Source organism: Conger conger, chromosome 3 (genome assembly GCF_963514075.1).
Source record: "Conger conger chromosome 3, fConCon1.1, whole genome shotgun sequence".
NCBI lineage: Eukaryota > Metazoa > Chordata > Actinopteri > Anguilliformes > Congridae > Conger > Conger conger.
Genome location: NC_083762.1, coordinates 61,214,486 through 61,228,556, shown reverse-complemented (window position 1 = coordinate 61,228,556; position 14,071 = coordinate 61,214,486). Strand labels below are relative to the sequence as shown.

Genomic DNA, 14,071 nt, shown 5'->3' with positions numbered 1-14,071 from the left:
ATGCAAATCCAGGTGATTGGAATAAAATACTGAGGAGGACTTTTACTTTCTGAACCTGGACCTCGACCTCTGCCCACATTTTGCATGTCACTTGCAGGGCGTACACGGGCTGTGGATGTCATGGTATGGTGGGGACATATCAGGGGAGGACAGACAATGGCTACATTTACACTGCAGCTAAATATGGTTGTCACTTCAGTGCTTGATGCAGTTACGTTCACACACAGTTTGGTTGTGAAAGAGGGTTATAACCACATTCCACAACTGAAGTGACGAGCTGAAAAATTCAGACTTGACTACCAATTTTCTGTGTGGATGCGGCTAGTCTGAGCAGTGTGTACTAGAACCGCAATGGACAACTAGTTGTGTGTGACACATGGCACTGTTTGCGCACTGTAGCTCCTTGTTCGTTCCAATGCGTCTGTTTACACAAAGTATGTTGGTCAAAATGAACAAATTCATAAGAACAAACAAAGTAAAACGTCTCTTTTGGCAGCAGTTTGCCATGCGGAAATAGAAAAACAGAAAAAAAAGTTCTTATTATATATGTATAATGTGATTTATTGTAGCAGACAAGCGTATGCTCTCTGAGATGACATTTCACTGCTTTTAATTGCAAACCTTGTAATTGAGTAATAAGTGAAAATGTTACAATCTTTTTTACTGTATGTAGTGAGGTGCCTTTTTACAATTTATTGTGAGAATTAAATAGTTGCTTCTCATGACTTTGTATGCACTCACACTAAATACTCCCCCCTTTCCCCACAGCACTCCTACAATGGAACAATGGAATGAATTCAGTCCATCGGCAGAATCAGAGCTGAGTAGTGAGATAGCACATCGTTCTTATGATCTTTGATATAAAACAATAGGGAGAGCAACTCTTAATGTACTGAAGTCACATAATAATGAAGGCACATTGACAGAGAACGATGAATGATGAAGGGATATTGACAGAGACCGACAGAGAAGGCATATAGGCTGATATTTCTAATCAGAGCTTACATTGATATTTAGACTATTGTTATCTATATTATATTATTATATTACTGCTATCTTTTAAATTGACTCGCTTTTACTTGCGTTGCACTAAGTGGGTATGATGAACATGTTCTGACAGTCTGAAACGGACAACGTTTACAGACGTATGCTACAATAATTATCGTAATTATCGATATATTATGACTGAAGATTAGTTTCCTGTTTGACAGCATGGGTTCGAAAGTCCCTGTTCCTGCAATCATAAGTGTGTGGCAATGTAAGGGGGCATTATCTCGTATAGCAACAATGGGGAAAATGGTTTAAGGAAGGATGATACACCATAGTGACAGGCGTTAAACGTGGACATGCTTTTTTTACCCATAATGTTTATTGTGTGTATTTCAGTCAAATTCACATTATAAACTATTCAAAGAACCTTGTGGTTTAAACACAAACCCTAAAGCACTGTGGATTATGGGTAACCTTGCTGCAAATGACTGTTCCGTCTGTTACAGGACAAAATGTAAGACAGCTGCCCCCTGCTGTCATAACCTCGCAAGTATTTTTTCCCGGCTGGCACTATTCTTGAGGCCATTGTAAGTGACTTTGACCATGGAATGATTATTGGTGCCAGACAAGGGTGGTTTGGCTGCTGATCTCCTGGGATTTCCATGCACAACAGCCGCTGGAGTTTACAGAGAATGGTGTGAAAAAAATAAAATAAAATCATCCAGTGAGCAGCAGTGTGAAAACACATTGTTAATGAGAGAGGCCAGAGGAGAATGGCCACTGGTTCAAGCTGACAGGAAGGTAAAAGTAACTGAAATAACCACACTTTACAACAGTGGTTCTGATGAAGAGCATCCCTGAACACAACAGCAGAAGATAATTAAGTCCAATAAACACCTAATAAAGTGGCCGGCTATTCCATTGCCTTTAAGGGCTTGATACACAATTAAAGCTGAGCATTTGACTGCTGCTTGTACAGTTTTAAAATTCTATGCAGGTTGTATAGGTGTTTCGGAAATGATTGATTATTTATCATTAAAACATTTTTTCATTAACGTAGTAACTCTGCTAATCTGTATGGCTTTCAAATTGGATATAATAATACATTCAGCTTGACCTCACTGTCAGACATTTAATGTAAATGTCCAAAAATATATAATGAATTCAAACGAGCCCTTCACCCTGTCAGAGAACTAATTCAAAACAGAATTGCAATTTAATCTTGAACTGCAGAGGAATACCAAGCTCATTTCCTTTGCTTCTCTCATTGATGCTTAGGCAAGTCTGCCGGCAAGGGTGTGGCCAAGGGGCAACTCAATACTGGAGTGGCCAAGCCCCACCAATAATGTTTGCATTACATAACATTAATGGCATTTGGCAGACGCTCTTATCCAGAGCGATGTAAAACAAAGAGCAAAGTGCATACCCATAACCAGAGACAAGTGTGCTGAAAGACCCAAGAGGGAAGTGCTAGCAGTACAACAAAGATATCTTTTTTGGGTTTTTTTTGGTTTTACTACCGCACCACACAAATATATGAACAATAAACATCTTACCTAGCCAAACAAAACTAGCAAAGGTATCATCCTAGCGTAATAACACAAGTAAAGACAACAACAGGGACGGGGAGATGGGCAGCTCGAAGGTGGCAAGAGATTCTGCTGTTCTGACCCCCACGGGGAGTTTGTTTCACCACTGTGGAGCCAGAACAGACAGTAGTCGTGAGCAGGAGCTGGAAGTGGGAGATATGATATTTCATAGGCTCAAGTGTATAGTAAATTTGCATCAGAATAAGTCTCACATACTGATTGGCTATGTGACAAACCACACTGTTTGAGAGCGGTGCCTTTAACAAGGAACCAGCTTTCGAGCTATCCATTGCGCCGATTGATATGAAGTTGCCCCGCTAGAGATACCTATACTTTCACTCAAAAAGTCTCTGTTTTTCATTGGTAATTACCCTGCATTTTCTTAATTGCACATGTGAACAGACATGTGACCAAGGACACAAAATGAGCTAAACTATTGCACTTCCTGGGGCCCTGTGTGGTATAATGTTTTCCCATAGGTTTCTACTGGCATTGTGGTCTCTATACATTACAAACTAAGGGCTTTACTTGTCTATCATACACAGTGTTGTAGCCTCTGCCTAAGATCCCCCGGAGAACAAATTAAGTGGTGGTGCCTTTGGCTGTGTTGTTGTATGGTTATGACATGTTATACTCTGGTAGAGAGGGACATAACATCTGCTGCTCTAGTTTGTTAGAAATATTGTTAGGCTAATAGCTTGATTACAGTAACTACCTCTAATTCTCGCCACATCACCTTAGCAGCTACACCAAAATAAGTACAATAGGTAGCAACCCTACAGTTTATCATAAAGTGTTCAAAGACAAACTGGTGCAAATATAAATTTACATTAAGATTTTGTAAACTTCAACGGTGCTAAGTAGGTCATGGAAGCCATTTTTTTTGTGGCATTCATGTGACTTCCACAGTTTTACAGACAGGTCGGAGATAGTTTCTACTCGAAAATACAACTCGGAGGTTAGATTAAGATTAAGGAGAGACAAGGCAGCCCTAACAACCAGCCAATAAGCACATAAAGAAAGGAAAGTACTGTACACCAAAACAAAAACACCCACAAACGATCCTATACTATAAAATCGGATTAAATCATGTATTCAACATCAGATATCAAGGTATAATTTACAATGCTCTTTCGACTACTTAAAAGGAAACAAGATTGAATACCCCCTACTTACGTAGTTTGTTATTGCAGAAAAAGCTAGAAACATTATACGTTTTGTTATAATTGAATGCTCCCATAATTTGTCGGCAGGCATCACACTTTTATGAAAGCCGAATATTACGAGGGTTGGAAGTCATGAAAATGAAACAATGAAACTTGAGGTGATTAAAATGTGGGAAAAAAAGATAAAAACTGATCTCAGGCAATCTCATATATAATGAAAAGTGACAAAGGGAAGTACACATTTGGAATATTCTTATGCAAAGGTTCTCAACCATTTACAATATCAACCATGCCCCCAAACCTTTTTTTTTTGGTCCACCCCTCACCCTTCTCCTTTATGTTTCTTACTTCACAAAATATGCATTATAAGTGTGTCTTTCTCGCGCTACTTTATTTAACTTGCTGAATAATAGGAATACATAGACGTAATATTGTGTACTGGAGATTCTGTAGTTCTTGCCATCTACTTTTCATACACATTCATTGTTGCGGTCAGAAATGGTGGCATACATACTGTCTATAGTTGTGGCTGTAGATTATTTATAGGTCAGGACAAATCATATTTAGATGGGTCTGTAGAATACAGTTTTCACCCAGTGGTGCCAGTCCTGTGGTGCTAGCTCTGTGGTGTATAAATGTTTTGTTCTATTTTTATTCACTTAAAATGAGTTTAGTGAGAATATAGGTAGATAAAGGGTGCACAACAAGGCTGGTCCATTTCTGGACTTTGTTCCCACTTCTGCTCTTAATAAAAGCAAAAATCGATCAAAAAATGGTTGAGATGCATCAGCTACAGTTGCAGAGCGCACATATATTCTTGGTGGAAACATTTTATTGTGGTCCGATATATGTGGGAGTGAACCAGTATTGGCGTATACATCAATGTAACTTCCTTTGATTTATACTCAGTACTTTCTGCTATATAACCAGCATCCCGATGCCCTTTTTTCCTGCTAAGGCACAATGCTTAGTCCTAGATAGGCTTTGATGAAGAGCTACTCCCAAATCTGTTTTCAGATTGAACACATTCTAATTCTGTCCCACCCATAAAGTAGCCGGGCCTTAAATAGTTATTTCCTACACTTTAAATTTTGCGATGCTGAATTTAATTTGCCAGGTTTCCGCCCACTTATGGATTCTCTCCGGAATCTACCAAAATAATCCAAGAAGATTTGAGCTTGGCTGAATCTCCAAGGTTATATCATCTGGAAATGTAATGGACGCGCTTCCGATGCTTCTATTGAGTTCATGTAAATAAAGAAAAAGCCAAGCTTGCAGCATCACTTGCACCCCAGTGCCACATATGCAAACGTGCTATCGTGCTATTCTTTAAGCATCCACTGCCAGCATAACTAACTGACACCCGTGTCCTTGCTATGTATGCTTGTTTGCCGTGACCTACAAACACAATTGTAAGAAGTCACAAGAGGCCAATTATCATCCAAGCATGGATAACAAATCCTGTAACATGATCATTAATACATCATACCCCCTTGTGCCCCACTATAACATGTATGTTAGCAATTAAGGCCGAGCTTCTCTTCTATTCCAACTAAAAACAGGCATGTTTGTGTGTGAAAGTCACGTGTTCAAACCTTTGTCCTTGCTGAAGAACATTCATCATTCAACACTCACAGAAAAACAGTGGCTTTTTAACAAGCATTGCACAGTACATACAACTAAATAACTAGACCCTGTCAAAACTGTTACTGAAGAACAACTCTATTCAAGCACTAAATATTGCCTTTTTAAGGCACACTAAAATGCATTTAAAACACATTTATGCATAAGCCATGCGAAAGAAAAATAATATATTTAGTGGAGTCATAATCAGATATTTATGAGCGCATAAAAAACAGAAACACAACAGGTCTTTCTCGGATCAATCTCCGCTGCAGCAGTAGGAATGTATTATGCATGAGGGACAAATGAAAATATCCATTAGGCACTCCAGACACTAATGAAATCTTTAGAAGTGACACAGCCAAAAACAATATGTGGCTTCCGTGTTTCAGCGCATTAGATTTCCAGCTGTGCTAAATGTCACTTCAAAGAACCGAAATGCTCCTGCGAAAATGAAATGCTTACCAGCCTACAGTAACCGGAATGGAAGCGGTGGAGGTTTTGAATTTGAGTGCAACCAAAAGTTATTCTCATAAAAAATAGCTTTTTTTTTTGCAATTTCTTCTCAAAAACACAGTAGGGGGAAAAAAAATTATTGGCACTACTAAAGAATATTTAAAATAAAACCAGCGTAGTGTCTGTGAAGATATTCTATATATTTAACCCAATTGAAAATCTGTGGTCTGACTTAAAGAGGGCAGTCCACAAGGGCAAACCTGAGAATATCAAGGATCTTGAAATTTTCTGCATGGAGGAGCGCTCCAAGATCCCTCTAAAAGTTGTGGTAGCTGATAATTATAAAAGCTATTTTACACTTTATATTCTAATATATTATAATATCTTATCTATATTCTAAAATAATATTTGAAAAAAACTCAAAGTAAAAGCTCTCGGAATATCTGTGTTGATAGAATGCAGTGTATTACCCCCTCCCCCCCTCTGAATTAGGTTCATTTTTCTGCATAAAAAATGAAAACTCAACTACTGAGGCCACGAAAGTAGAAAAACATCTTAAAAGCTTGACAGTATTAGGGACACCATTGCCCAGCGCCTGTGGAGGTCACGGTATGTCCCTGGCAAGCAGAACCCCGTTCTGGAAACACACCTACTGTACACAGCTACATAATAAATACAAACATTTCTGAAGGTTTTGATTTTAATGGCAAGCTGGGCTAGTCACATAGGAGCTAGCCTCCATGCCATGAATCTCACAACTTAAATTGCCACAGAAGTCATTTATTTCCCCTTCTACAATCTGAGGGGAGCTAATCTGCAGAGTAGAAGAGTCTCAAGGTAACCTGGTCGCCACAAAAATTTCAAGCCTGAAAGCTTTTTTTTGTCATGGGATGATTATTGCCGGGACCACTGAAAACTGATAGATGGATTCGTCCTGCCGGGGCCTGGGTGGGTTTCAAGGTGGACAGGTTACAGAGACATCAGTTCCACCCAACAATGCACTAGGCATTTGCAGGGTATCAGATGAAGTCCAGAAGAGACACTCCTCTCAGATTAGCTCTGTTGTAGTACTCAGTGGCCCGTGGTGTGGGGAAAATGGTATCTGGCTTGTGGGCACTGCATCAGAGAAGTGCACACACTTCAACACCGTTCAGCCTTTACCTGGAGTGTGGCAACACAGCTCGAGTGCCGCGATTCGGGAGCCAAAATAGAGGGACCAGAAAATAAATAAATAAGCAAGTAAACATTTTCCAAAATGAAATGTTACAAATTATCACAACAATGAGGCAGGAGTCCAGGCCTGGAGGATATAGCCTATGCATAAATCAGCCACAGCCCAGGAACAAAAACATGTTGCCTGGATACAATGGCGAAACCCATATGGCCGTAAGAAAAGATTGCACTCTTCAAATAAAGGTAGATGCTGTCGGGTCCTCACTGAAATCGCCCAACAGACGGACTCCGGTTCACACACAAGAGAAATTAAAATTCCATAAATAAAATACACTCGGCCCAGGAGTAATAGGGAGATGATGACAGTAGAATTTGGCTTCAAAAACCGCAAAATTAATTCATTTTTCAGATGGACATAACAGGGTAAACTATTGGCAGGAGAGCTGTCTGTAAAGTAGAACTGGTCTGTGATCAATGCAGCTTTAATAGAATTCAACCAACAATCTATGGAAGGCTCCTTCACCCTGCATGAATATAATAGGTCCTCTCCAATTTCATTTCCTTCAGCACATATACCGGAATTTGGAGAAAATGAGTTCTATTCAAATGCAGGGCCTTTTCAGTCGATAAACATATCCATAGAGAGTCCACATAAGGTCCCATGTGTGCAAGAGATATGTTCATGGCGAAAAGAAAAATACTGACAAAAAGCAATCGTGTTTGTTACAAGTCAAAATAACTTTAGAAATAAGTACCATTACAGTGAGAAGATACGTTTCTGGCTTTTCTGAAGTTTGACACTTAGTTAGGAGTCACTACCAGTTCCACCACAATGCAGTTTTTCCAATACATGTATGACAAAATTAACGGAATCTGTTGTGTATGTCTGAATGTGAAATAAGGCTGAACCCACTGGACTGATTTGTCCATGCCACATCCCTGCTGAAAAAAACAACTCAAGCTATGTTTTGAAACTCTGTTCAGTCCAGCACCCAGCTTGACATGGTTTGACCAGCTCAATCTATGTTTTGAAACAGCTGGTAGGTTGACAAGCTCAACCAACTCCGACAAGCTACCAGCACGAGCTACCATACCAAACTAGACCAGCTTCATGACCAGCTTGGCCATGCTGGTTGACCAGCTTATGACTAGCTTGACCTGCTCAATTTTCAAGCTGGCAGAGTTGGATTTTACAGCAGGGATCAACAGTGCCATTTCATAATCTGTTGTGAACGTACTGAATTACATTTCCGTGAATCCTTATATTCCACAGTAATTGATGAACCGCCAGTAAATTAAGGCCAGTGTTCTGCTCAATCAATATTTTCATGTTGAAAGAGGCTCAATCGTATTCTGGTTCTGGCATCCTCGTTTGAAGGAAAAAAAAAACCCTTTTGCCCTAGGTGGTCTAACTGCTCTTTCTCGGCAGAGCGGTAAAAATGCTCAGCCTGTCCTGCTTTCGCTTTACTAGGCCATTACGCCTCTGGTTATATAACATATCTCACTCAGCTGCTTTTAAACTTCACACCTCACTGCTTCTGTACAAATCCAGGAATATGTGTTACGCTGTTGCCTCTGCAACTATTGAAGAATGGCCATTGATTTTTCCACAAAAAATCCAAACAAACTAAAAAAAAAGACAGCGACACTGATGCAAACCCCACACAAACCTGCTTAAATGTGTCAGAGTAAACTATAAATTTGTCCCTGCAATGAATGCATGGTTTGACTGTGATACTTTGTTCATGGTGCAGTGGAAATGAACACCGTTCATTTATACTGCAATCGTGTATCAATGTCAAAAATGATTTAGGAAAAGTTCTATAGGTTATTCTGTCAACAAGGGTGGACTTACAGTTTATACCATTGCAGTAGAACCTGGCTAGAGATGAAAACATAATTTTATTGAGCTTGGGAACTGTTTCTCTATTCATACTTTATACTCTATTTATCCTATATTGTACACCCGTGTTTTATTTAGGTCCTGATATCCATATGACATTTGTGTGGTTTGAAGTACCAAAAACAATCTCCACCCAGTTTTACAACTCCATTCTCATGTGCCTCTCATGAGCTTTAACAAGAACAGGCTGTTTCAGTGACCGTGTATTGAAGGCTCTTTGACATCAATGAACCTCTGTTCTGATTGGCTGGCTAGCTCCAATGAACTGAATGCCATCTGTGCTGAGGGTAGACAGTGTTATTATAGCACCTCCAACTCCAAGTCCATATTGCAAGAGAAATGTCTTTTTCCACAATATAAGATGTGACAGGAAAAAAGATTTAAACCCAAGCAAAAGGCCAACCACATTCCCACATTCTTCTCCATACTCACATCTACATATGTTATGAATGTTACTACCAGGGAATGTAATTGAAGCAAGTGGTAATGGCAAGGTCAATTATGCACCGGTTACCATGGAGCACAAAGGAGGGGCCCGTGAGAGGGGTTTGGTGATGTCATGCCTGTTTAAGGTGCTATCAAGGAGCCATCCCGCATGCAGTTGCCAAGAAAGCAAAGACCATCTGAGTACTTGGTAAACTCCAGGTAGATATCTGTACAACCGAGTCTGCTCCTGCTAGTGAGCTACACTCATTGGAGCACCCCCACTGAAAGGCCTGGGGGTTCGATTGTGATTGGTCACAGACAATCATCAGACATGGTTTCCCTGGAGACAATGTCCAGTCGGGTAATGGAGAGCAACAAACTTGAAACGGTGGTGGAATCTACAGTTGAAACTCGCAATTATCGGGTGTCTCGGTGGCGCAGCCTGTAGAGCACTGACCGCATGCTCATTGCGAGCCGCGACGTCGGCGGTTCGAATCCGACCATCCGACATTTGTCGCATGTCTTCCCCTCTCTCTCGCTCCCATTCTTCCTGTCTCTCTATACTATATACTGTCCAATAAAGCTGAAAAAGGCCTAAAAAATATATTTAAAAAAAAAGAAAGAAACTTGCAATTATCGATTGTCAATGGGATAAAAATGTCATACAGGAAACATAATTCACAATGGGAATTAATGGATTTGTATCAAAACTGGACATAGAGAAATTGGTGCATGCTTTTATTACCAGTAGATTAGACTACTCTAATGGACTTTATTCTAGTCTTCCCAAGGAAACCGTGAGACGACTCCAACTCATTCAAAATGCTGCAGCCAGAGTTCCAACTAGGACACGGAAAAAAGATCATATTACACCAGTCCTAAGATTGCTGCACTGGCTTCCTGTAACCTCAAGAATAGATTTTACTCCTTGTTTATAAAGCATTGAATGGCTCTAGATCAGGTGAAGTTGCTTTCTGCTATTATGCACCCAAATGCTGGATCAGCCTTCCAGATTACTTAAAACAGGCGGGAACTCTTGCTGTCTTGCAGAATGGGCTCAAAACTGTTTCCCATGGCGTTTGACTAGTGTGTTTTATATGTATATTTTATGTATTTTTTTTTCCCCACATTGCTTTTTTCTCTTGATTTTCTACATATGTAAATGTATTTATGTAAAGCACATTGGATTTCCATGTTTATGAAATGTGCTTTACAAATACACTTGAACTTGAACTTGAATATGGGACTTTTATTGTTCATGGCACGCATGACATAATAATAGGAGCAAATAATCCATCAAAACATGAAAAGTGCCTAATTAGGAAAAATGCATAGCTTGTTAAAATTCAGCGATTGCAGTTGTGTTTGGAACAAAAATCAGCATACACAGTGGAACCCCAGGACCTCGTTAGGTGATTAGGTTATCAGCCTGCTGAATATGAACACAAAAAAAGTGAAAAAAAAGAATAACAATCTTTTATACGACCTTGAACAACACCGAGAGCGGCTTCGCCGGCTGAGAAAATAAAATCGAGCCGCAAAGTATATCTGGCCATTTATAAATCATTCAATTTATAAAACAACTTTATAAAAGCCGGCGACTTTCATTTTCCAATACTTCTCGACTTTTCCCGGTTTATTTTCGGGTTTGGGTTACGGGAGATTCATGCGGCCGATGATTACTGTCAGGAAAATGGCTCCTTGGCTGGCCTGGCCTTTATCACCCTTCACACGGTGAGAAATCACACGCGATGGCTCAGAGGCAGGAAAGGGGGATGTGAGGATACCGCTCTCTCGCTCTTACCGCAGTCTGCCTCGTCCGAGCCGTCTGCGCAGTCCGGGTCTTCGTCGCACACCCACAGCTTGGAGATGCAGTGCATCGTGGTCTTGCACTGGAACTGGTCCTGGGAGCAGGTGCTTTCCGCTGGAACGACAACGACAGATCCATCGTTTCCAATCGGCGCTTTCGCTCAGTTTGTGACTTCCGAAGGCCCTCTGTTGTCTGTTTACCGTAACTCTGACCTCGGAGCCGAAACGAAAATAATAGGAATTTCTTATTTAACTGACCCAGTTATCTAAAGCGATTTAAGGTAGATTAGACCAAGCAGGAGACAATTCCCCCTGGAGCAATGTGGGTTTAAAGGCCTTACTCAAGGAACAGTTGTGCATATCTTATTGTGGCTACACCGGGGCTTGAACTCCCAACCTTCCAGGTCCCAGTCATGTACCTTACCGTGTATTGGGGAGCATGTATTTTACACAAGTGTGAATATGTTATGCGGTATATACACTCCTGTGCCACAGTGTAATCCTGCCATGGTGTAACCTTTCCCTTCTCTTCCCCCCCACCCAAACTACGTAGCTCTAAGCCCAGGAGAATATAAACACAAGCTGATTCCCGCCCTCCAGATGTGATTATGCCTGCTAAACCCTCCCTCTGCCGAGGTAATCTCCACCCCAGGTGAGGTTTATCAACACACGGTTGGCTCCCGCTTAATCTCCCCTGCCATTTCCCCTTGTGTGGGCCCGCGAAAAGACAGACAGGACCCCACTGGAGGAAGGGTGACAGGGGAGATGGAAATAGAGCACAGATAACACCACCAACACATCCAATTCCCAAACACCCACCCAGACATTGTCTTAGAACAGTTTTCCCATGTTGGCTTCATTTAAAAAAAAGGAAAGAAATGTAAGTAAAACTTGTTTGATTTCATCATTCACAGTTGAGAGAAAGGAGAAAAAAAAAAGCCTGTCGGGGCCAGAAATGAGAGATGAGGCAGGGCTGGTCTCACTACGCTGGTCTGGGTCTCCTTGACTGCACCTGGCACACAAGTACCCCGTTTATCTGCACTTTAGAGGCACTGGGGAGGCTTCGATGCTGAGAATACTGATACTTCTATTACTGTGCTTAACACCAGCAGGAGCACAGGGCTCTGCCTGGGAGAGCGAGGGAGGGAGGGAGAAAGAGAGAGAGACGAAGGGTGAGAGCGATAGAAAGAGATGGGGGAGTGAGAAAGACACAGAGGCAATGGAGGGAGGCTGGGGAGAGAGAGAGAAACTTTGACTTTGGATGTTCTTCAATGAAACATCCAGTATCTTAAAACCAGGGCAAAGGGAAAACCAAGTCCCTTTACCCTCTCACCCTAAGACTTTGCCTACACACATGCACACGCACACACACACACACACACACACACACACACACACGCACACCAACAGCCAAGACTGAAAAGCAAAGACAAAAAACATGAAATAAAACACTTTACAAAAATTCTCAATCAGTCCACCCCAACAGAATAGACAGCCTCACCCAAGCCTTAAACATTCTTAGCCCCTTAATCTTAATTCTTAAACTGCCAAACCATAATCACAAAATGCACTCAATTAAGAGGCATCCAAAAGCTATCCTCCTCCACAAGTTAAAGCATCACATCCATAACTAGTAAAATACACATGAAGTGCTGTCCTAAACAAAAAAATACAGTCATCATAATTGCAATTATTATTATTATATATATTTTTTTGGGTTAGAAGAGGGATATCGGAAAGGGGGGGTGGGGGGGGGACTAAGGTACAGTTTGAAAAGGTGTTTTTAGTCTGGGTCGAAATAAGGGGAGAGATTCTGCTGTCCTGACAGTGGTAGGCAAGTCATTCCACCACTGAGGAACCAGAACGGAAAACAGGCGTGAACGTGTAGCTCAACCGCCAGGTGCTCGTAGTGAGGGAACCATAAGGCGACCAGAGCTGGCAGACCGGAGTGGTCTAGCTGGGGAGTAGGGAGTGATTAAGGATTGGATGTAAGGTGGGGCAGTCCCCTTAGCAACCTTACATGCCAACACTAGGGCCTTGAATCGGATGCGTGCGGCAATAGGAAGCCAGTGGAGGCCAGTGAGGAGTGGGGTGACATGAACCGACCTTGGCTGACTGGTGATCAGGCGGGCACTGATTACACTACAACAGGATCAGTAACCTCAGTACCCCCCAAGTCTATTCCTACATGGAAACCATATTGCCAATTTAATTTATCCAAAAATAAAATTCAACAAATGACATTTAGCTCTACAGCGTAATTTCAACATTAGTATGTAACATTCTTTACCTATATTGACATTAAATACCCAAAGTTAAGATATGTATTTCTTAACTTTAGCTCATGCAGAGTTGTATGTTATTACATTATTAAATTGTGGTCACTGCAAAATATGAATGTATTAACATTTATTAGTTAACATCAGTTAGAATAAAATACTGTTAGTGGATTTGTTCATGGTTTACATATTGCCAATGTTTTGATAATGTATAAGTAATCATGTAAGTAATACTTTAGTTTATGCATCATTCATTCATGTTAACAACTACAGTACATTAGTTGATGCCAATTCATGTAACCTCATTGTGTTACAAATTATCTTTATTGCTCAAACAAGGTTGGAACATAGTTTTTCTCACCTTGTCTGCAATAAAAGCACACAATAACAACATGCCGTTTCCAGACACTTGCGGGGGAGGCTGTCAGCACTAAGGACCAAGGATCTCTTATCCAGGTTTGTTTTAGCGGTGAGCTTTGCAAACCGCTGCCTAGAAGGAAGCGTCTCCATGTCCTTTGAGGGTGGCCAGGGTCATGGACTGGGGCAAGAGCCTTTCTGTGTACATTTGGATCATGACGGATAACCAGCTACTTCTACTGTTGGCCTGCTATTGAGCCTGGCCTACTTAGTTCCGCTTTGTGTGTTGTCGAAACACAA

At 41.0% G+C, this 14,071-nt stretch overlaps 1 protein-coding gene across 1 annotated transcript in view; it reads right to left on the bottom strand.

The window, feature by feature from the left end:
- Positions 1-14,071, bottom strand: part of LOC133123174 (low-density lipoprotein receptor-related protein 1B-like) — a 484,946-nt gene that overhangs the window by 66,117 nt on the left and 404,758 nt on the right. The window contains exon 65 of the mRNA XM_061233491.1: positions 11,131-11,250. Within this exon, the coding sequence (XP_061089475.1) occupies positions 11,131-11,250 (120 nt within the window). The remainder of the gene's footprint in view (positions 1-11,130; positions 11,251-14,071) is intronic.